Source organism: Apteryx rowi, unplaced genomic scaffold, assembly GCF_003343035.1.
Source record: "Apteryx rowi isolate R43461 unplaced genomic scaffold, aptRow1 scaffold_0, whole genome shotgun sequence".
Taxonomy (NCBI): Eukaryota; Metazoa; Chordata; class Aves; order Apterygiformes; family Apterygidae; genus Apteryx; species Apteryx rowi.
Window position 1 is genome coordinate 9,699,222 of NW_020447195.1, and position 24,585 is coordinate 9,723,806.

The 24,585-nt window shown below is 41.5% G+C and overlaps 2 protein-coding genes across 7 annotated transcripts in view; both read left to right on the plus strand.

Annotated features, from left to right (window-relative positions):
• Positions 1 to 13,147, plus strand: part of ARFGAP1 (ADP ribosylation factor GTPase activating protein 1) — a 28,820-nt gene extending 15,673 nt beyond the window's left edge. For 2 of the 5 annotated variants that reach the window (XR_003252339.1, XR_003252367.1), the window contains exons 11-16: positions 993 to 1,049; positions 3,103 to 3,162; positions 4,857 to 4,933; positions 5,404 to 9,369; positions 10,367 to 10,513; positions 12,847 to 13,147. Coding sequence is in view for 2 of the 5 variants with exons in the window: in XM_026058848.1 (XP_025914633.1) it covers positions 993 to 1,049; positions 3,103 to 3,162; positions 4,857 to 4,933; positions 5,404 to 5,758 (549 nt within the window). In the remaining 3 variants the exon portion in view is untranslated. Of the gene's footprint in view, positions 1 to 992; positions 1,050 to 3,102; positions 3,163 to 4,856; positions 4,934 to 5,403; positions 10,036 to 10,366; positions 10,514 to 12,846 lie in introns of those variants that run through there. The other 3 variants (XR_003252359.1, XM_026058848.1, XM_026058998.1) reach the window with 3 other exon arrangements.
• A 97-nt stretch (positions 13,148 to 13,244) lies between these two features.
• LOC112962681 (DEP domain-containing mTOR-interacting protein-like) overlaps positions 13,245 to 24,585 on the plus strand; it is a 32,701-nt gene continuing 21,360 nt past the window's right edge. Inside the window, exons 1-3 of one of the 2 annotated variants that reach the window (XM_026059106.1) lie at positions 13,245 to 13,444; positions 14,209 to 14,399; positions 19,481 to 19,616. The gene's annotated coding sequence lies outside the window, so the exon portion shown is untranslated. Of the gene's footprint in view, positions 13,445 to 14,208; positions 14,413 to 19,480; positions 19,617 to 24,585 lie in introns of those variants that run through there. The other variant, XM_026059185.1, reaches the window with a different exon arrangement.

Below are 24,585 nucleotides of genomic sequence, written 5' to 3' on the forward strand. Positions count from 1 at the left end.
TTCACGTGTGCTCCATCCTCAGGAGGAACTTCCGTGAAGGCTCCCACCCTAACCAGTGGTAGTCGGTCATAAGGTGCAAACCTGTAGGAAGCTGAACTTCGTTACTCCCTTGTGCAATGGGTGGGAATGAGGTTTGTCTTGCAAGCGCTAGTTAGCTCTTTTGGGCTAGTGCAGAAATTAATCAGTAGAATATACTCGCCAATTCTGAAGAAAGGCAACTGTTACAGGCTTATTACAGTAGTAGGGAAAGAAATGATTTCACATGAAGCATTTGCAAACCCTGCTGTCCATGTCAATGTGGTTCTTTTATGAAAATCATTTTGTGATATAAACTGTGGACTTGCATTTTTGTAAGTTTGCCTCTAAAGTACAGTGCCCTTATGCATCTTTTTTTCTGGATTGTTAGGAATATTTGAATTTCATTGTTTTCTCTCCCTGCATACCTGGAGCCTAAAAAAAAAAATTACAAAATCTTCTGTCACAACCCTGACTCTTGTGTATTGCCTAGAAACAGAGCTGGATTGTTATTAATAGATGATATCAGCAGCCTTACAAAACAGAAGAACTGGTGAAAAATTGGGCCTGAAAAGGCCTAATTCTATGAGTATTCCCATTAATTAGAAAAGTAAGGGTGGAAGAGGTTGGTTTTCTCAAATATTAAGCTGCAGGTATTAGCAAGGGGCCGACCTTCCAGGTTGTTGTTGATTGAAACATTGCTTCTGCTTGCAGTGGAAGGTCAGACTTTGCTTGGGTGCTGGGCATTTCCCACAACCTGTGGCCATGTGCATCTGTTTTTAAATTTATTTTCTTTTAATGTTTTCTGCAGCACTGTACTTTATGTGCTTTCAGCTCATTCTGCTTGTACGAATCAAAGCTTAAGGCTTTATGTGTTTTTGGAGATACTGCTAAGAACTCATCTGCAGAGAATGTTGGCTGTGTTTTTTTTTTTTTATAAAGGAAAATATAACTGACTTTGTTTTGCTTTTAAATAGGCATCAGAGTTAGGTCAGACATTAAATGAAAATGTTCTCAAACCTGCACAGGAAAAGGTAACTTTGGAACTAGTAAATTACTTACAGAACATGATTATGATGCCTTGGGGAGTGATTATTTCCTCCCGTCATAACTGTCCAGTATGTCAATGCATCCTTCTGTTTTTATATACTAACATAGTAGCAAAGGAGAAACATCAAATAATTCAGTATTAATATGGTAGCAAAGAAATGTGAATGGGGCATATTTTCTCCCACCAATCTTTCCCATGTCTTCAAGAGTCTTACCTGTTACACTCTTTCTCCATTAGATACTCTTTCACAGATATCGTCCTTTCAGTAATGGAAGAGTGGACAGGATGAAAATACACCTTAAATGGTTAGAGAAATCAGTCATAAGCAAACTTTTTTTATTAGTAATATCTTTGAGTATTACATTCAAAGTGTTTCCCCCATCTGCCTGCCAGCACTCTCTTAATTCAGCTCAGCCTCTTTAAGCCCCATTAGATCATCTGCTGCCACATGAGGGGCAGTAGAACTTGGAGCAATAGTCTATGTTTAAGGTGAATAGGGACAATTTATTAATACAAATAATATGTTCTTGTAACCTTTATTTAGTATTCTTTTAAAATCTTATGGTAGTCCGTTAATATCAAGGTTTTCATGCAGTCATAAGCAAAGTATGCTCTAAAGCAACCTTCTGATTAGTCATTCTAATTGCTGTATTGTTTCTAGGAAACTGAAATAGTCTGAAGTAGTTTTTTTTTTTGCTTCCTTTTACAATTGTCCGTGACCACAAACATGTAGCTAATGGCACTTTCAACAGCACTGCATGGAAAGCACACGTTATATTAATCTGGATAAATACTGGTCAGTGGTTGGCATATAAAAAAGCAAAGCAGTTGGTCCTCCTAAGCGACTAATCATAGCTGATTTTACCTATTTTAGTCAAAGATTCTCCACAGTGTCAAATGTTGCCTTCCTGTTTCATATGTTTAAATATATATATGCACACACACACATACTGTTACATCTTACCCATTTGGCATGGATTTGTTCTGTGCTTCTGGAATTTTGGATTGACTCCAAGATTTTGATGCCTTTTCTGAGAATGCGGTAATCTAATTACCTACATATCTTTTCCAAATACATTGTTTTTGATAAAGCAGACTAATTTTGTTTTCATGAGAGAAGCAATGCCATCACTTTGGGATATGGATTAATTTTCAATTTGAAAAGTATGGTTTAAGCACATCAGAAAATAATTTCTTTCGCATTACCTTTGTTAATTCAGCTTTCTTTACGTAGCATTTCAAATCACAGGAGAAAAGTCTAATTGGTTTCCTATTCCCTAGAGTTATCCACAGTTTATTTTAGAGTGCTTAGATATGTTATTTTTAGGGTGCATTTCCTTGAGCTGACTTATATTTTGTAGGACTATTTAATGAGAAATGTTGCACTCTGCTTCAAAAAAAAAAAAAAAGGGGGTATTTCCCTTAGGATGCTATGCTGTTAGTTCGAAATGAGCATTACGTTCTGAAGTATGTATTCAGTGATGGCCTGGCACATGTGATTATAAAGTCCTTTGCTTTGGAGTGGCTGTAATTTATTAGTTGGTGAAAGACACCAAATTTCAAAGCCCTTTTAATATTTATGTAAGCATGTATAAAAGATAATAAGATAGATCTGGTAAGTTTTTAATTTTGCTGCTTTTAACCTCCCCAAAACAGTGGGGGGTTTTTTGTTGTTGTTTTTTTTTTTTTTTAGTAAAATATATTCTTTATAAAAGTCAAGTTTACAGTGTTTTTTTTTTTTTTAATCTCGTGTCTTTGGTTTTAATGCGTAGTGTTAATGTGATGATACCTTCCACAAACTCTGTGTATTTCAGTAGAAAATTCCCATGAACATCAAAGTACTGAGGTTCACCCCATTAGAGATCAATGGACTATATGGATTTTGTTTTGTTAACCTTGTTACTTTGAATTAAATATATTTTGATTCACTTTGGGTTTTTTACTTTTTGTTTTTAGCTCTTACCATAAGTAAGCTTGTTTTAAGATGTCACACTATTTTGTTTTATGATTAATTACTAATACTTTGATTCACGTAGGTGAAAGAGGGGAAAATTTTTGAAGAGGTCACCGTGGGGGTATCACAGTTGGCCAGCAAGGTATGAAGTGGCCTGCCTGCCTTTGAGGAGGCCAAATACCAAGCCAGTCTCCATATTCTTATCAAGTGCTTTCAGTGAAAGAAAACCCCAAAGCAACTTTAGTCTCTGCTTGTGTTGAATACAGAGAAGTTTTGACAACGGAGTTTTCAATGCGCAGTACTTGTGCTGCGGTCTTGAAAAACTCTGTACAGATATGCTGTAATTTTCACGATGGCTACTGAGGGCCTGATGTAAAGTTGTAAGAGAGTCAATGTCCCAAACACACAAGGGAAATGTCTGCTAGAGAATATGGAGACAGCTTGCGTTACATTTGTGCTGTTAAACTTACTAATGTTTTGCACCTTTTTTTCTTTGTTCTCCTTTTGCTATCCTTGCTTGGTAATGTGGTAAGTGCTCTCTACAATTGCTAAGTACAGAGTACTGCAGAATCTAATGCCTGTTTTGATAACTTCTATGGTATTACATAGGAGGGTCTGTCTTTCTAGCACAGCGAAAGTCAACACTGGAAGCCATATCATGTATCAGCTTAGTGTCTTAAAGGGAATATTTGAATAAAGTAAGTTCTAATGATATCTTTTTTGCTTAAAGCCTGGCAACTTTAAGTCTGAGTTCTGGGACTCATCTTTAGTATCTGTGACTTAGAATAGTGACTTCCATTGATGTCACTTCAGAATTCATGTTTCTAGTACAACACCAATCTAACATATCCCCAAAGGATTCCTCTAGCAGTCATAATTATTCTAGAGCTTAGCTTTTGGCCTGTTACATGAGCACTGAAATAAAACTAGTGAAAATGGGTGGAAGTAGTTTTGTAAGACAGTAGAAGTATAAATACTAATCACGTACATTGTAATACTCCTTGGTAACATCAAAACACCAATACTATCATTAATTTAAAACTTGCTTAACATGGACCCTAAGGTCTTGAAAATTATTATACTCTAATAATTTAAAAGATCTAGACAAGCTTCCTAATTTGAGTTTTTCATGTTAGTGTACTTCAAGTTTTTTTGCTTACAAAAACATCCTTGAGCAGTTTCTCCTCATGTGCCTCATATATACAGCTCAGTGACTGAGGCCTCTAACTTTTACATTTGACAGTGCATCCACATAAAACTTGTTAGGAAGCACATGACAGTGCAAGTTAGCTTTCAAACTAGTGAAAGGATACTTCAGTGTGTGGAACTGGAGCTTATTTGATTTCTGAGCGCCTGCTACTTGTGTACTGAAGTGGGTGCATCAAACTGAAACAAGTTCTAAAAATTTAGACATACTGGCTTCTGTTTCTGCTGACTCTGTCCCACTTTTATAGTAGCGCATAGTAGCTGGGAAATACTACTATTATGAGTTGCTAATATTTTTACAACATGCAATTTATGTAAGGAGTCGTTCCAGCGTTTTTGTCAAGAAAGCTTAGGACAGAATTCAGAGCTGTTACTGACAACAGTAGGTGAAAAAGCTGAACTTGACCTACTTTTACATCTTCCAGCAGCATGATGCTGTCAAATGTATTTTCTTTACATCAACCCTGTAACTCCTCATCAAAAATATTAATACCTGGTGAGTGAAATTTTTTGATGAAATATGTTATCTTCATTTGAACAAGTGGAGGAATGTGTTGTGTTTTTTGCTATTTGGCCTGTTAGAGCAGATGTTGGTTCTGTCTAGATAAATGGAGTGTCCTTTTTCTCTAGGTTCAGGGAGTTGGAAGTAAGGGATGGCGAGACGTCACCACTTTCTTTTCTGGCAAACCAGATGATAATTCTGAAAGGTACATATATATTTTTTTGTTATTGTCTTCTGTGTCCCTTTAAACACATAGTTTCATCTCCTGTACATTCTCTGTAATATAGTAGTAGCAGGTAGTTTTTAAATATGAAGAAATGATTCTGTCTCTAGGGAAAACTTTGCTAGTAGTCCTTCTATATGTAATACAGGGGCACAGAAAGCTCAGTTCAGTATAACTGTTTATGCCAGTTGTTAAACCAAGAGCAAATACTACACTGCACCTAGGTTTTAAATTCATGCCAAATGCCCCCACCTCTTAATATTTTAGAATGTGACCAAAATCTGTGAATTGGAGTATATGCCATTCTGAGCAATACCTCTAGTTTTTCTGCCTTTATCCTCAGTTTTTGTTTGAGCAAAGGACAGCAGCATTATCATTTTCTCTGTTTATAGTCATTTATGTCATAACTGATTTTTTTCCCCCCCTCCCTTTTTCTCTTTTCCCCATGAAAGACCAGCTGAGGGAGACAGCTACCAGAACAGTGGAGGGGAGGGCTACCAGAACAATGCTGTAGATCAAAGCTTCTGGGAGACCTTTGGCAACTCAAACCCACCAAAAGCTCATAAATCTCCAAGCAGTGAGAGCTGGACGTACGTGGACAATTCCACAGAGAAGAAGAGCTCCGATAGCTGGGACGTATGGGGTTCAGGAACGGTCTCCAACAACAAGAACAGTAACAGCGACAGCTGGGAAAATTGGGAGACCAACTGGGAAAATGCAGGAGGGGAGAACAAGACCAAAAAACCTCCTAAGGCAACAAAAAAGGCATCTTCAGCTGATGATGGGTGGGATAACCAGAACTGGTAGAACTCTGTTAACCCTGTTTTGCACAGCTAGGGAAGGGAGGCTATGCTGGCTGATTGAGGGGAGACAGTTTCACACACAATTGGATTATCTTGGTTGACCTTACTGATCTGTTACTTTTGTGCTTCCTTCCCATTCATTCTCCTTTCTTCTATCCAAGTTTAGGAAAAAAATTAGTGTCTGAATCTTGTTATTACATAAAGATGGCTCTCCCATTTTTAAGGATAATGATAAATATAATCTTGCACTATTGAAGCTGAGTACAGTAACTTTCTTAACAGGGACGTTCACAGGAAGAAAAAGTGCAAGCACGTTTTCATGGCACAACCTTGCATGTGTAGTTTTATAGGTCTTCATCCAGTCTTCATATAATTTGAGATGACCTGAAGTGTTTAATGCAAACAAAGGAGAGGGTGTATCTTAAAAAGATAACCATTAAATAAGCAAATTGCAGTTGCATAGTTCTGTTCAAATGCCTTATGGATTGCTGGGACCACATTAAGTCTGGCAATTTAAAATGGTCTTTAAGATACTTTTTATTGGAGATGTGTTTTTAAACTTTGAGGTGTGAAGACTTTTAAAACTTTTCTCCCCTTAGAATTAATAAAGAATCTAGAGCTAGATAGCTACTTGTATAAACTTGTTGTTTTGACAGTGTGAGCTATCAAGGATATTTAGAATGGCTCTGCTTGTCCTTCTTACTCATTTGGTTAAGAGTTTACACAGTGCAGCTTTCCTACACACGTAATGCTAAGCTGTGATATTCTCCTTCCTTTTCTGTACTCCTCCCCCAATTCGAGTATTAGTAGAGTCTGTCTTTTCTTTGTCTGATTTTCTTCCTTCTACCCTTCTATTTCATCTATTCTGATAAAAGTTACCTCTTTCTTTTCTGCTGCTTATGGCCTTTTGGACAGTTATTTGGCAACTTGGCAGTGAAACAAACTTATTAAAAAAATACAGTTAGATAAAATAAGTGGAAAATATGAGAACATTGAGGAGCAAGGCTGGCAGCAAGCCCCTTTCCAGATGAGCAGATGTCTGGATTTAATAGTCAAACTTAAATTAAGCAGATGTTTTCCAAATTAATCATTAATTTTCAAACTGTATCTTTGTTTCTATTGTCTTTCTCCAGATTTTCTTCCTGGATCTTGTTAAAGGAAACATTCTTTTGGAAACTTTAGAAACTTCTTGTCAGCATTAAGGAATGGAATAGGAAATTCAGTTATGTCATGGTTTTGACCCCACAAGCTGATTTGCATGACACACAAACCATAACTTTTGTAGAAAAATTGGGACTCCCTCCTTGATCAACAAAGCTGTCTTATGTATGCCTGCTAGTTGTGTTTTTGGGGGTGGGTTATGAGCTGATTATTTTCAGCTGTATTTGAAAACTGTAAATCATGATGTCTTTACATAGTCTACTTTGGTACCAGTATGGAGTTCTTTACTGTGGACACTGTAAATCTTAGAACATGTCCAAAAAACCTTTTATTTAAATGAGTTAACTGTTCAAGCAAATGATCAACACCAGTCGTCAAAGTTATCTCAAATAATACTTCATTTCTTTTTCTCTTCACGGAGGTTTTCAAGTTTATAGTAATAGTCAAAAGTCAAGAGGCCATGAAATTGTATTCAGCAGCCAAAAAAGAAAGGGAAGGGGAAGGGGGAGGTAAATTATGAATTACACAGTTTTTAAAGCAGCGGTTTTTAAAGACTTAATGTCTAAGTAAGAGCAGCTCTATCTATATCCCTGAATTCTGATCTTGCAGACCCACTGCTGTATTTCTATTCATATGATCTTTCAGATGGTCAAAAAATAATCTAGCCTTCTCTATCCCTCTCCAGCAAAAGTTGGGATTTTTTTTTTCTTTTTGCTTCTCCTGATAAAAAGGTTTGAGTCTAGTGCAGCTGCAGGAGCCAGGACTGTTCGTGACCCAAGCAGCAGTCTAGGCTGAGCCATGCCAGTTGTGCGAAGCATCCTTGCTGACGTGATGAGCCTGTGGAAGAGGCAAAGGCAGGAGAGATCCAAGTTTTCAAGCCTGCTTGTGGTACTGTTGGAAAAGAGGTTTACAGCCTGACTATAAAACAAGGATTTTGTTCTATGTTTTCTTCTGTTCCAGATATACCTTTGTCATAGCTTAACTGCATGTCAAACATGTAACTTTGTATTTTTATGCCTACACTTCTGTTGCCTTATTCTTGTCGTTTGTCTGCTGCCCAGTACGAAACTGTAACGCGTGTACTCTGAAGGCCGTGCTGTGTAATTTATGTGAACTGGCACCGCCAAGTCCTTGACCGACGGTTAATCTTTGTGAAGTGTTGCGGTAGTGGTGACAGCCTCCTGCGTCTGACCGGGCGCAGTGTCTGACTGCCGATGCCTGTCTGAGGTGATGTGAAGCTGATTCAGCTTCCTGTGTACAAATTTATTAGTTTCTCTTTCATAAACCTCCTGCAATAGCAATAGTAGAAGGATAAGCTTTATTTCAATGCAGTCAGTCAACAATACTGTGACGTGTATGCATACATTCTCCTCAGTTGCGTGTTTTGCCTAGGAGAAAACTGGTTTACTTGTATATCACTTGCAGCTACGAATGGCATAAGCCATTTGTTTGTTTGTCGGGTGCTTTTTTTTTTGGTTTTGTTTTATTTTTTGAAACTTTATGTTCTAAATTAAACAGCCAGAGTCCTACTCAGGCAAAAGTTTTGGAATATTGATTTTTTTTTTTTCTTCCAGTGGAGTAGAGGGTGACAGAAAAGTTGCCTTCTCTACGTACTGCTGTAGAGATACAGAGCTAGGCTACGACTCCCCGTACAGAAAGGTGTTAGTGGAAGATACTAAAAGACAATATAAAGAGCTGGCAGAAACTAAAGCTACAGTGACAAAGCTAACGTGCTGACTGGTCTGTTTGACAGGCGAATCAACGTTTTTGACTTGTTTGAATCTGAATAATTTGCCATGTCTTCCAGAGGAGATGATGAAATGATGGCATTTTCTGTTGCAAAGCCTCTGTTTTGATTTTACTTTTTCAAAGAGTAGATGGCTAGGAAGTTTTCTGCTTTGGAAAGCGGTTTAGTAAAATGTATACAATTGAGTTGGATGTGTGGAGGGAGTGTTTGGGAGTCAGAATTTTCATTACGAACTGGACTTTCTTAACACCCCCCCCCCTTTCTTTTTTTGACTCAGTTGTGAGTATTGTAAACAAAGGCACTGATTATAGCTTGGTAGAGCTGATGCTGCCTCCCTAAAGATACGGCTTGGTGGTGAATTTGAGTCAGCATCTGGACAGGCAAGGCTCTGGTGYCCCTATACTTCACTTGCTTGGAGGATGAATAGGGCTCCACTTTCCATTCAATCCTGCACCTTTTATTAACACTGTGAAAGGTCATACGAGCAGATTGTTGGGAGAGAGGGCTGTAGGTAAAATGACACCTGGAGCAATTGGATATTGCAACATTTATCTCAAATTTCCTAGTGTTTCAAACTTTGTTTTATTCCTTTGTATGGCTTCAACTTTGGAAGATACAGAGCAGCTGGATTCCTGCCAATAGTCTGAAATCAGAGAAGCTTCAAGACATTCAAATTAAGTGCCACTTGCAAAGGACAGAAAATCTTGGTGAGTGTTCCCAAGCCAGAAACTAAGTCTAATTCTAGGAGTTAGGGGTTATTTTAAAATGTTTAATTTTTGTCTTGAAGCCTGTTAATAATTATTACATTTCAAGAAGTGCTTGGCCAACTCTCCCTCGTGGCTGAGGTTTCAAGGATAATGCTGCTGCTTTTATTTTTTCAGTCCAAACTATGTAACATTCCATGGGTTCATAATGTATTTATCAATGTAATAATCTGTGCAATAATTTAACAAGTGTAGGTAAAACCTTTGTTGTTTATTCCAGGATACATTTAAAGATACAGTGGTCCTCTTTGAGAATAGCAGCCAACCATGGCATTTCAGTTTTCGCCTTGCTTTGACAATATTAAATTCTAGTAAGCTTGTCAAGGAGGCAGTTATTTAAACAGAAATCAAGAAACACTATAAGGCCCATTATTAGAGTTTTATTGTAATGTCTTAGAATGACCTCTTAAAGCCCCTTTTTAATTTTCATGCCAGTGGTCAGTGTGGAATACTGTATCTTTAATTTTCCTGATGTGTTTTATGTGAAATTCACAGGAATGGCAATTTTAGTGAACGCTATTCATTGTTCTGTAGAGTGGTACTGGACTTGAACTGCAGTGTCATCTTTTAAAAGAGCATTATAATAAAGCAAAGAGATATGGAGCAGAATTGTGTTTAGCCCTTTTTCAGGACACTTCAGTTAATTTTAAAAACACTAGGAAAAATCAATTTGCACCAGTCTAACTTGTCTAGAATGCGACAGTCTGACTTACATGGCCCTTTGGTTGGAGGGATGGCTGGAATTGGCTCCATTGGTTCAATGGAGCTGGTCTCTAAGGAATGAAGTAGCTTAGTTCTCAGTATAGTTGGATCATAGAGTAAAGTCAAGTGGGATACTTCATAATTAAGAAAGTAGGAAAGTATCACTACAGTATCAGTATGAAAATCGTCTTGTTGGAGGAGAGTGACTGACATATTGATCCTTAACATGAAATTGCAGGGCAGGCAAACAGTATAAATGTATGTCCTGATGTGCTGGTGTCGTACACATTCTTCACGGGAGGTCAGGGGTTATGTTGTGAACTCTTCTCTGCCAGTGATGAAGGAGAAAGGAAGCTGCCAGTGTTAATGACAGAGCTGAGAGCAGGTATTTCATCTTTCCATTTCATAGTCTAACTTTAAATGCCAATTTAAGATTTATTTAAATTAGGAACAGTTTAAGACAATATTGGTTCTCCCCTTTATTTAAAGTGAACTATAAAATAGAAATTAAGGTAGTTGCACATAGATTTATGTACTACTGGATTTCATTAGTTTGTCTGCAAAAGCACTTATCACCATGAAAAAGCAAATTTTTTAAAGGATTTTTCCCATCCAAGAAGCTGAATTCCTTTGAGTACTTCACTTGGTGGTGATTCTTCATGATCAGATTCCAATTTCTTTAGCCAGTCTTGTGAGTACTTTAGATGATTCATCATTGCATTGACCTTTATGTAAGTTTAAAAATCTCTCTTACTATGTTATCGGTCAGCAGCATTGAACCTTGCTTGTCTTGTGCAAGTAACTGTATTGGTTTTCACACAGAAAAGTGGATGTTTGGGTAACTAAACTAGTATTATCCCACTGATGCTGTGTCTGTTCTTGCCATAACATCCTGTGGTAAGGTTTGCTGTGGGTATTGTATACAAAGCTTTTAGCAGGAATTACATCAAATAAACAGGATATGCTAGTTTTGGAGGGAGGTTTTTTGGGTCCTTTCTTCTGAAAGCATATGGAGACCAGGTACCTAGAAACATAGAAAATACCATGAAAAGCAATAATATATGTTTAGAGTTTCAAATTGAGCACAATCAGCAAAAGCTGATAGAGTGTGTAGACCAGAAAATATCATAGTCCCTGACATGAGGGAAAACGAATCATTATTACCGTTATGACGTCCATCTCACTTCTACTGGGTAACTTTTCTTTGTCCCTTCTCAACCATCTTCTTGTGCTGTGATCCCAGTTACATGAGCAAATTGATTTTCAAGCTGCTTTACCATTACCGTTACCATAGCTGTTTATATATGCTTTCATAGCAGACCCAGGCTCAGAAGAAGGCTACTTGGGTCTCCTTGGGTTCACAGCCCATTCATTTTTAAGGAATCAAATGGTTATGCATTCTATGGTTTTTGAGAGCAGACAGTTAGGAAGCATCCTGGATGTGCTGAATTAGCGGCAAACTGCATTAGATGGCATGACTGCTCTCCTGAGACAAAGTCCCAAGCTACTAACTGTAAAGTTTGGGGTTCCTCTCTCATACACTGTAGCTATATCAGTAGTTTCATCAACATGAGTTCTTCCTTTTGAGATGTGCTTTTGGTTCTTCCCAGAGCTGGCTGACTTCCATATTTTCCCCAAACTGTGCTGGCTTAAACCAGTGCACAGATACCCCAGTACAATATAGGAATCTAGACAGGGTGAAGGCTCTTCTCTTCTCTGCTGCTTTGGCAAAGGATGGCTGGATGTGGCCATTGTGTGAAAACTGAAAGTCTTGAAAGGAAATTGAAATGGAGTAGGGTTGTCCTGTTTGGAAGCAGTRAAATCCACTGTTCCAAGACAAGCGCAGAAGAATCATTCATCATCCTTTAAGTCGCTAATCTGCAAGTAGGCCAAGACACGTTGCCTGGTCTGTTTTAGCTCCAGCTGTTGGTGCTCTGCCGGCAAGAAGCTGTATGTCGTCAGGAACACAGGAAAAGAATGGCCACCCTCCTTTCTTGAGCAATTAATTATTACTTCTTTTAAGCAAGATGAAGTTTTATCTTTTTTTTCGATCCTCAAATTGCGCTCTGCCTCCAGGCTCTGAATTTCACCAGCGCTGCCAGAATGGCCACATTTAAACTGTCCAGAAATGGAGGGGATGAAATAAATACCAAAGAGACCTCATCAGGAGAAGACTACTTGTGCTTGCAGTCACTGAGTGCAAGTGGGAGAGACTGATTCTCTCAGGCTGTGGTGATTACAAGGACTGTCAAGACTGCAGTTGTGTTGTGCCTCACCAGGACTGTGATTGCTGCTCAAGCAGGAAAATCCAGTGCTATCAGCTCTTTGCAGTTTGTAAACCGGTCTTTGTCTTTCCCTTTAAGCTCTGCCAAACCGTATTCCCTCTGGGAGGCTGTTCAGCTTTTCTGAGGTTGTTGAATTTTATAATAGATAAATTGGCTCCTGTCAGGAAACACAGAAAGACTGGAGTGTGTCTTTCTGAAAAAAAATATTTCGTCCGCTACTGATTGAAGTGCTACTGCTTAGTATCTGCAGTTCTTCGCTGGACTGCTCAAATTGTCTTAAATATAACAGTGTTTAACCTTGACTATGTAGGGCAAGTATATAGTTTCTTCCTACTCTGCTGAGAAGTATGTTTAATATGTGTAAATAGATGTACCAGACCATATGAGGGATGTTGTGGTCAAGGTCAAACTTGGAATTATTTTTTCCTTACAGAAACCCTTCTGTGTTTGTTACTGTACGCAAGCCTGTTACACGCTAAAGCTCAAGAGTGAATTGCTGTTTTAACTCGTCTTTACAAATTTCTGTCGACTCCAGCAATCAGCTGTCACTTCTGTGGTGGACATCAGTACAATGCACTGGACTTGAATTGCAAATTAATCCACCTGGACAGGGCTTTCCATTAGCCCCCAGCTTTGACCTGACTTTCCTGTTGAAATTGGTGTGAGCTGAACCACAAGATTTGGTGGAAACAGAATCAGTTCAACAGGCAGTCATAAATATGATGATGTCTTAATACTCTGCATTGTTTGTATTTTCTCTGAGATGCTATCTAACCCTACTCAGACCAAGTCTAAATGATATGGCGGTTACAACACTGACACTACTCTTGATACCCTGTAGCCATAATCACCAAGCTTCGGTACAGCTATATTACATAAGCTGTTTATAGGTAATATGTGATTCAAGTAGGCCTGAAGCTTGACTCAAGTGCTTGTTCTTCCAAGTACAAAGAAATACCAAGACTGCTTTAGAAAAGATGAAAAGTCTTGAAAGCAAAACAGTATTACAGTGAAATGTCTCCCCTTCCTTGGTAAATAGGTTTGTTTTAAGCAATTACTCTGTTTTAATTAAAACTGCCTTTTCTGCCTTGCGGAGATTGGGAGGTGGTAGTGGAGTTGGTTGGAAACGTTCCAGTAAAATGGTCTTGCTGTAGGAGACGTCTTATTAAAAAGGAAACTCTTCACAGGGATGTGCTAATTTCAATGATGATTCCCTCCCTGGAGTTTTAGGAGGGAGTTCTGAGAGCTCTCTTTCATGCTCGCTGACATGCCATGGGACATGGCCCAAGGTGATGTGGAAAATGTCCGCATTCAATCCCCTGCACTGCTGTTGCTCCACATTCTTCCTGTGTGCTCTCGCCTTTGTCCTGTACCCGAGTGCAGTCCATCCTATTTATTCACTGGATCAGAGGGTGTGCRATGCTGCTCCCCAGTGATCTCTTAAAGGACTGCTTCTACTAAAGATGCTTACATAGTTTATTTTGCAAGTTGACTGTATAGTCTACATACATACAGCACTTACCATTCAACTTGGGCTCCCAGGTGTTCCTGCGGTGTGGATAATAGAGAGAACCTGAACCAAAAACCTCTGGCAAGTCCCTTAAACTTGTCCATATCAAGGTGTGTTTCTAAGCTGGTCACAGAACTTCCGTATGGAGCACAAACACATCAAAAAAGTGAAATACTTTTTGTGTAGCCTAGACTGCTAGCAATATCCAAACTAGTTAACTGCTGCAAAATAGACTCTTTCCACATCTGTTAAAAGCATGTCTTCTCCATGATGCTGTTTATGCAGAGCTTTTTTCACCTGTAGAAGACCACATACACTCTGGGCCCTGCTTTGTGATGCAGTTCAGAGGCTCATCTGCCTTTCATCGTTCGTGAGCAATCTCTTTCCAGAATCCTCAAGGGATCAGAGGTGAAACCGGTCCGCTATGCTTGGCCACCACTGTCAGAGGAATGGGAGATGAAGGAAGAAAACTGAAGGTGATGTGTTAAGGTGAAGTGTGTCTGAATATCAGTGCAACTGGGGAATAATCATGCTGTGAATAGCCTCCTCGTGACACCAGCTCAGAACCAGTAAATTTTCTCTGGGCCATTTCCCATTTGCATTTGTAATCTTAACACTAGCTAGGCTCTTCGGAGTGTGTTCCTTGGGCTGAGACATCTACTCCAGATCAGACCTAGTACATACCCTCTTATTTTGCACAGGTTGAAATAAAGGAATGGGGCAATGTATAAACAGTCATAGAAGATGCCCCTTTTGGGAGCTTGTAGTCAGTTAACATTGCTGGTTTAATAGTCTCACTTCTCCATCCTTCCTCTAGAGGGGATTATTTTACTATATATAGCTGTTGAAGGAAACCAGCTTAAAGGAAGGTTCGAATAGCTGGATGCAGGGTTAGAAACTTACTTCTGCTTGTGTATCTGCTTATCTACAGTACCATCCCGTCCTCTGCCTTTGACTTTCATGCTGTCTTAAGCCTGCTTGATGTGAATTCCTCATCCCCAACCAACATGCATACCCCTTTGGTTTTACTTCTTAYATTGTGATTTTGGCTCTCTTGTCTCCCTGGCTGAATGCTGGATAAAGCCAGTTTAAAGTTCAGGCTGTAACAAGTATCTAGGCTGTTACATTAACCCCTGTTAACATAGCAGGTCCTTTGCTGTTAAACCAATGTAACAGCTCTTTTTCATGACAAGGAAGCAGTAGACTCCTGTGGCAGAGAACCAGGGACAGGGCTCTCCTCTCCATTGCTTCTGACAGAGGCCTGCCACAGCAGTAGCTAACAGTTCTTTTAAATGGGTTGTGATAGGATCACACTTAGCCTGCCAGGAGTGGTTCCTTTGGCTGTCTTCAGTGAATGCTAATTGTAACATAATTAGCACATTCCCATTACAGCATGAGACTGAAGATGAGTCCAAAAAGCACAAGGCTTATTTTTCCCACGTCTTTTTGAGGTTTTGTTCTTTTCTGGGAGAAGTGCGGGTCTAGAGTCAGCCACTGTTTTGTGGCAATTACAGGAGAAGAAATCATGTGGGCAAGGCACTGCACTTGGAATTGGGACATGTTGCATTGAAGTCATGGGCTTGATCTGCCCTAGTGAGACCTTGAACAAAGCACCCCCTTTGCTGTGTCTTGCTTTCCCCCTTTCCACTCTGGTTGATCTGTTAATGCTCAGAGCAGGTGCTCTCTTGGCACTGTGTATTCTGTGCAGCATCTGACAGGAGCCTGACCTGAGTTAGGGTCTCTAGACCACGTTGGAGAGTGGTGAATGCAGATCTCCAACCCACTCTTCTATGGGAGGTTTCTATATCTAGGCTGTAGCGAGATGGCAGGCTCCTCTGACACCAAGTTGAAGACCGGTCCATTGCTCCGTGACTGCAGGAGACTGAGGCAGCCCTGTGTTTCTGGGGCTGTGGGTGGAAGTAGTGTGGATGAGAGAAGTGAACCTGAAGTTTGGAGCACAGAGGAAGCAGTGTCAACAATTTCTTGAGACCTGTCTGTCAAGTCAAGTTAATGAGACAGTGTTGGGATGTGGAGGGACCTGGGGGAGCAGAGTTGCATCTCCCAGCACCCCTACAGTAGAAACCAGGGAGCTCCTGTGTCCCCATCATAGTCGCCTACAACTCCTGACTTTGATCTTAAGAAACCTCACCCTTAGAATGAACTGAAGGAGTTAAACCCATCTGACCTGCTGTGAAATGTTGCACCAGAGCACTGGTACTGGAGGCTGAAAGTCAAATTTTTAATGTTTCTCCTAGTAGATGACAAGGAATGGGGAAGCAAAGATGATGTAGGTGCTATGCCTTGTTGCATACAAGCTGTTTCTTTTGGCAAAGAAAACTTTAATTTATTATGAAGGTCATAGTATTTGGTGGGGTTTTCATTAAAGCTCCAGGTCCTGAAGCAATGTGACTGTGGGAGAATTTTGTTTTTCAGTGTAATTTTTTGCAAGGTAAAGTTCTATTCCTTATAATTCTGGAGACCTGTAACTGAGCTGTAATTGTTTAAAATTTTAAGGGAAACAAAAAGATCCCCTCATTCACTATTTTGAAGCCAGGCAGATTATTTTGACTTGCATGTGATTGCGTGGGGCTAGCAGTCCTTCGTTTATGTGGAGAGAAGCAATATATATTGCACTAACGCATCCAAATTTATTTTCTGGAACAAAATGAAGGACACTCAATGACATGAAAGCTCTGGGCTAGATTTATAACTGGCTAATGAGCAATTGTTGAATAACGTGCTCATTTTCTGCCAGTACTGTGTAATATATCTTCCCAAACTTCTCAGACCCTAATAGACCTGCTGTCCAGTCTCATTATCAGCTTCCAACACAGAAACAAAGTCTAGGCCAGATTCTGTACAGTGCAGCACAGTTCTCGCTGCTTCCTTGGTGCAGAGCCGCATTAAGGCTGGCTTTAATAGCTATGAGACTGTTCCCCTGAGCGTTGTTGGTTGAGAGGTCCTCATTCAAGATGCCTCTAGTATTGCTGATCTGCTATGTTAAATGCTTTTCCACTGTTGCTGAGTATGGAGGCATGCGCTGGGAGCTGGCCTCCAGCTTCCAGTATTTGTTGTTGTGGGGCAGACGTCAGTGAGTTAAACAGTGCATAGCCCCGGGAGTGGATTGTGAGCTTTATAGCCAAATATAAACTTCTTTCAGAAAGCAGCAGGGAGAGCCTGACTTCCAAACAATGCCCTGCTTTCTACTGCCCAGCCCTGCTGGCGGGACTCCAGGCCAGGTTAAACACACCTTGCTCGGGACAAAGAATTACCCCTAGGGAAAATGGTCTCTGGCCAGAACAGCTTGCTGCTAGCTGATGTGGGGCAGTCTCTTTCATGCTGAAGAGGAAGCCCAGACCTGACAAAATCGGGGATTTTATTGTGTCGATGTTGGCTGTGAACTGCTTTTTTGCTAAGCTGAATCAAAATCAGTTGTGGCGGTGGGTGGGGGAAGGGATGGCTGACTGCCAGCTGCTGGTATTGCGTGTGCCAGCTTGGAACAGGGAAAAAGCTTGATCTCAGTATGCTGCCAGGCTCTCTGGCTCTGCATGGAATATCTCTGCAGTTCTCTGCCTGCCTGCTCTGCATGCAGACCTTGGCCTGCCATGTGGAGGACAAAGTTTAGGAAAAGGACTAAGGCAAACTTTGCACTCGTTGGCAAGGATGACTTTGACAGTTTGTGGTGTCCCCTGTGCTCATTTCTGATGTGCTGCTGCATAAAAGAAATACTTTACAAGCAGTTTTTTCCCTTTTGACAACTTGTACATTTATAATTTAAAAACAAGCTCATCTAATTCCCTCCTGTGCTTTCCTCAGCCCTGCTTGAAAAAAACAACCAGTGGGTGCTAAAACTCTGCTTGATGTTGTAACAATGTGGGGAGCTGAAAAACAAGAGATCTTGCTGTACCCAGAGGCCCCTCTATCTTTTCTGAACACTTAATGAGTCGAACTACTTTCTAATCTATTGAAACTGAAAAAATTCAGACACTTCAGTTCCTCTGGAGAGGAAACCTAGATGAAATGACTCTGTGGTGCTATATGCATATTCATTGTAGCCTTGGACTCCAAAACCATACTGTCTATGAATAGCACCTTTCATCTGTGGATCTAGCTGATAACTAATTAAGTCTAATTAATCCCTGCACGTATGGAGAGTGGGGAAGACATATCCAGGGATCGCTTTTCCCAGCCCTGAAATGCTGTCATCTCTGGGGTGAAGTTTAACAGCAGCTTGCTGGGTATGCACCCTCCAGTGCCGCATGTCAAAACTGTAAAGGACGCTCCTGAGGTTAAATAAGAACTTTGTGCTGTGAGCATGGGGCATGTTTGGCTTTGATTTGGCATCCCTTTTCTCTTGAATTAATGAGATAACTTGGGGCTCCTTCCTTCCCCTTTCTCTTCCAAACGCCATGTGTAAAAAACATAAGATCATGACATTCAAACTGGTATGCTAACGGAGACCAAAAGTTCCTTCAGGTCTGGATCCTTTCTATTATGTGGCCAATAGTAGAGGCCAGGGAACGAGGATAAGAAACAGTGAGTAACCTCTTTGCTAACATATTCTTCCAGCTTCCAGCCATCAAGAATTGGGGATTTCCCAAAATGGAAGTAGCATCCGGATTATTGTGTTCAGCACCTAGACCTCTTCTCCGTGAATTTACCTAATCCATTTGTGAATCCATTTAGATTTTGACCCCTATATAATATAATATATATTGTGCGGTTTATCACCGCACAATTCAATTTTATGCTGGTAAAGGGGGAAAGAAAACCTATAGTTTGTTTCAAGCCTGCTCACTCATTTTATGGACTCTGCCCTATTTCTTGTGTTGAGAGAATGCCTGCTTACATAGTCTCCTTTTCTGTAACAGGTGTGATTTTTATATCAGCCCTCAAATGACTCTTTCCTCTCCTGACAAGCTTTAGTCTATTTGTCTGTCCCCTGTCCATATGGATGTTTCATGTCTCTGATCATCCTCAGGATCTCTTGGGATGCTCTTTCTTGGGGTGCAGTTGGGTCCCCTCATTTTTGGGGTGAAGAATCAGAACTGCACAGTACATTCAACCTCTGGAGGTGCGATGGATCACTGAAGAGGAGTCATGGTGGTTTCTGCTTTTCCTCTCAAGGGAAAACAAAAGCCAGGGGTCCTTCTTTAGCTATCCTCAGCAGTGGGAGACAGGCAGGACAGCTCCCTGAGTATGGTTTCGTGATCTTCAGTAGACCTGGACATCTCTAGCTTTGTTGGGAGCTGGGGCACTGTGCCTTCCCTCTGCTTACCAGACCAAGTACTCTCAGGGATTGATGAGGAGAGAGAGTATGTTTTAGTAGCTTCTCTTCCTTGTTTTTGTGGCTTAAGTAAGACCATTAATGTTTAGTTTAAAGGGTACATTTTACAAGGTTATTTATAGAAGCAATAAGCTTTTTTCCCCCCATGTTTTTCATGAACAAAGTTGGCAAGAGCTGCAATCCTTTATATTGTTACTGTAACAGCAAAATATTCACTCTCAGCCTTGGAGCTTCACTTGAAATAGTCTTTCATTTTAATTTGTTTTTCAGGAAGGCATTTATAATCTGATGAATAAAACACCAGCAGTTTCTCCCTAGTTGAAGTGAAGAATATCAGACCCAAGAGGAAAGCAAAGGGGGAACCCTGGTCCCTTCTGCACCTCCACACTGAGAGGACACGATTATGGTACAGATCAGGGCAATGGGATAAATGAGAACTAACCTGGGAGTTTAACAAGATGGCAGGCGAGTACTCTCAGTCCTTTGTGCTTGTGATGACGTGGTATTAACCTTACACCTTTTTGGTCTGTGCTATTGTTTCTACCATCAAAAGCACCCCAGCGTGCACAGTGAATGTGGGAAAGCCAACTGGCTACAGGTGCTATTGCTGGGCAAGCTGCAAACCGGCTAAGGGCTAGGAGAAAAGATGGGGACTGTGATGGCTCCACAGGTTGGATGGCCTGGGGGCTGAAAGATGAGAGCTGAGCTTAAGCTTTGATGTCGTGAGGTTGAATACAGGCTTAGCTGAGCAACATGCTGTCTCCTGTGCAGGCAAGGTGTGGGGAACTGGCTCCGCTGCTGTGACGAGAGGGAACGATGGGATGGGCAATTCTGAGGGAGCTTTCCACATCAACAGGCAATCACACCCCAGCGTCATGTTATGAACGAAGGACGTTCCAGCGCTGGGCAGTGGCAAGCCATGCCCTGCCCTAAGAGCACTTTAAAGGCTCTTTCCTTGAGATTAGAATAGACACATCAGCATCAGCAATGCTGAAGTGGATCCCTTCAGGAGACAGCCTGAGAGCTGCCCTAAGGCTGTGGAAGGGACTGTCAGCTGAGCCTGCCTATGTGCACAAGGGGAGCCTGTTTTCCTAGGTTGATGATGTGGCATGATCAGCAGGACAGAGCCAGGACGCTCTGTGAGGTGCCTGGATAGAAGAAGCCTTGTTGATACAGTCTATCGCTGCAGTTCTTTGCACAGCCAGACTGCAGCAGCTGTTTGACTTGGACAGGAGCCCTGTGACTGCCTGAGATTTGTTCAGCCTGCTAGCTGCACTTCTACTGCTCCTTCATGACCAAAGAGGGCCACCAGAGGTGCTGGCTGGAAGAAGAACATGCTGCAGGGGTTCCTTTACCCTGTGTCAGCTGTTCCTTCTTGCTGTGCTTCCATCTCTGCATGTACAGAAATGTTTTCTTCTGCCTTCTTCCCCTGTGCTCTGAATATGCTGGGCGCTGGGTCATTTGGAGATGGATGATGCCTATCAGTGTCTTTCCACATGCACTCCCCAAATGTTTGCACAGGAGTAATGAAATTCCTTTCAGTGTCAAATGCCTGTTTGGCCCCAGGAAGGTAGTGGTACCCTCTGGAGGAAGGGCTCTGCTTACACCCCAAACAGTGGAAAGTGCATAGGCATGGTGGAATAATTTTTTTTGCAAATCCGTGAGAGCTTGACGTAGGGCTTTTTATGGGGGATAGAACCTAGAGGATATCTTCTGAAGTCAACAGAATCAGCAGCCATCCAAGCAGGGCAGAAGAGAGTGTGACCGGGCCCTCAGTCTTCTGCCAGGGAGCATGGGGACCTGGTGTTGGGAAGGCAGCTTTCCAAAAGGAAGGTCAAGCAGTGCCTGCACCCCTCAGCAAAGTAATTCTGCAAACTTTGCCCTGAGGAAAAAGCTGCATGAAATGTACTTCTTATAAAGGTGTGCCTTGGCACCTACAGAGCAGCAGGCTTGCAAGAGTTAAGTCTCTCCTGGCATGATATGAAAATCCCCATCTGGCTTGGCAAGAATTAGCAATGTCCATCAGTGACCTTATCCACAGCTAGGTGTTACTGGGCCCTGCATCCCAACCAAAACTCCTAAGGGCTTACAAGGGGCCTATCTTCCTCTCTGAAATCTTTTCATCATCCAAGTTTTAGGAATCAAAGAGGCCAGCTATTGCCATCTTAAATCTCGCTTCTTATGACTTGGTGACGAAAGGAGAGTGTTTCAATGATTTTTTGGTGGGACAGAGGTCAGGAAAGGTAAGGAAGACATTAGGGGAGTAGACAGCCCAGGTCAGCTCAGCCGTGACAGGAGGCAGTCTGTAAAAGCTGGTCCTCCTCTGTTCACATGCCATCTGATAACCACAGACGGTGAGTAGTAATTTAAGACACTGAGCTCGTTTGAGAGTGCCAAGAACATGTGGTTCCACATGCCAGCTCACTGCTCTTTCAGTGCAGAAGGCACACAGCTCTCCCTTTGATTTCAGATCTTGGCCCTCACTGCAGCATATAAGGCTTCTTGAAATGCTAACCTGAACTTGTTTGATTTAGCAGTATTATGGTATAGGGGGAATATAAGCCTGGAAGGATTTGCTTGTGTGAGTGCAGCCCCCTGCCGTCAAGGACACTGTGTCACAGAATGTCTCTTGCAAACAGATCAGGCTCTGTTTTAAAACCAGCTGGGCTGTGTGCTTCTGCGAGCGCTGCAGAGGATCGCGCCAGAGCCTCCTGATTCTTGGGTGGTCAGCAACCTCCTTTCCAGGCTCATTTTTTTCAGGCCCATTGGTCTTGTGTTAGCATGTTCCTTAACTTACATTTCTTCTCCCCCTGGAGTCTGTATCCTTCAGGTATTTTAAAGAGGAATTAGATGGCCTTTTACTGATAGTGAAAGTGAGATAGAACAGTTGCTGGACCCTGCCCAGTAGGCAGAGCTGGGAATACAGCCTGCCTCTGCTCAGTGCTCTACCCACTACCAGGGAGCCTGAAGACAGAGTTACTATTCTGCCTAACAGACTGACAACCCACTCTCATTTATATTAAAATTCCTTTGTACAGTGCTTTGGCATTACCATTGTCAGACCAATGTAAGACAGTTTTAGGGTAAATAAACTCCTTGTTTCCTTTAATAACTAACAGGGATTTCTGCTAGCCCAGGAAACAATACAGCAAATTGTGTTACTAACAGAAGACTTTGAAACCACAGGAGGAAAGGAAGGTGGTTTGAGGCCAGATGCAGATTCCCTTGTTCAGCTGGGATATTCCTAACTGCATAGACAGCTCACTCCCTCCACATGTTAGATTTTTGTAGAAAGGTGTTACTTAGCAGGACAGAGAGTATCAAAATCTGGGCTTTAGTGAAGCAAAGCTATGCAGCTCTGAGACATGACGAAATATATTTCAACTGAAGCCAGATTCCCAGAGAGGATTAGACCTCACTGAATAACTGCTATGGGGGGGACCTAGACTCATGTCTGAGTGGTTTCTCAGTGCCCCTCCTCAGACTATCCTCCCTTGCTTGCTTGTCTGTCACTGAGGCATAAAATAATGAGAGATCGTTTATTGATAAAGTCATAGCTTTTGTTTATTAATAAAATGGGAATTTTCTGGGTTCACCTTAATAGTTCAGTAGCCCCACAGGATGTAGCAAAGATCGTGCAAACTAACCAGTGTCCCTATTCTCTATTACTCTGAAGCAGTGGGTGCCACAGAGTAATCCTGGCTGGTGGCTGCTGGGGAGTTTTCAGCCATCTCTTCCACCAGGCACTGACCCAAAGTTGGCTCTAAGGCACTTGACAAGGGCAGAACAAAGGTGCTAAGAAGCAGCTTCCCTCATTTGCCATCCCTTCTCCACTGTGATATGTCTCTGCTCTAATTCAGAGAATACTCCTCTTTTCCGTTTTCATCAGTCTTCAAACAGACTTGGGATACTGGCTAACTAGCTCCTGGCTGATGAACTGCTGCTAAAGCTGATCTGATTAAACACAGCATCTAGTTTACTGCTGCTTTATTGGGCTTCTAATTGAAGCAAAGAGCCTTCATAGCTGCTATGATTTCCTTCCCTTCCCTCAACCCCATCTTCTCTGTGTTCTCTTTGTTAGGGTTTTCTCCCCTCCTTTGCATCTCTGGGTTTTGATACTCTTTACTAGCCAGTATTTTTCACTCTGGATTTAACTAATAGGAATATAATTACATATGCATCCAATGGGAACAATAGTTATTATTAACCAGCTCCATATCCCAGTTCCCCTGCCTATTCCATTACTGAACAGTATCACTTGCAGGTCAGCTGGCCTGCAGAAAACGTCTTGAATAATAGAAATGGCTGATGGTAGCTGAGGCAGGTATAGGTGCCTGGAGATAGATTTTAATGGCCAAAGCCAGTAGCATCATACAGGCAAACAGCTTGGCACCAGTAGAGTCCCAGATTCATCAGTGCCAGCTCTTGCTAATTAGGTCCTGATGTTGCATGTGTTTGATTTCAGTGAGCACAAAATTAGTGGCAGTAAGTCTTCACAAGACCCAGATCCACAGCTGTATTTAAGCCTCTAACTCCTGTCTTAGGATACAACTCCTGTGGATTTCATGAGACTGCAGTAGAAGTTAGATAATTAGTGAAAAGTGCAAATGAAGGGAACTGCTAATCAATATTTGAATAATTGCATTATTTTTATTGTATGTGTGCTTCCTGTATCAGTGTGAACTCTAGTAAGTTCTGACTCTAGGCTTAGGTCATTTGAAGGGCTTAGGACTGAACTGAAGGTCTAAAGCTGGGCTGTTGAGTTTACTGCAGAACTAGACAGTGGAAAACCACATATCTGCTAACAGCTAAAGTTAGTAGGAGACTCGGATGGTGTGGTGTGGCCTTAAGATTCCCTCTGGAGTACTTGGAAGATATTTGGTGTATTCTGTGATTTAGTTTTTGTTATGCTAGACCTCTCTGATGCCAGCTCTGTGCACAAAACTGTGACTAGGGACATGCGACTTGCCAAACTGCCAGGGACTGTGCTCATGCTTTAAACCTTCCCCAGCTGCAAAGCAGTCGCTTCAGCTGTGTGATTTCAGTGATACTGGTTAATTTGAGAGCAGGAGCCTCAATGGGTTTTGATTGCTGGCTCTGAGTGGAGAACTTCTGTCTTTGTGCAGTGAAGGAGCTGCTGATACGCAGTTCTGGCCATACTCCAGTGGCCTTTCCAGTACAAACACAGATGATTGAATCAACAGTGAAGCTCTCACCTGCACTAGCTAACCTGAAATAACAGCGCCTTTTGTTTCTGCATCCAGAGGCATCCTCTGAGTCATATTTCTGCCCCCTTGCTTGCATGGTATCTGCATGCCTTGACAGCTGCATTGCTGCGTGTGTATTTTATGTGGAGACTGATTGATTTTGTTTCC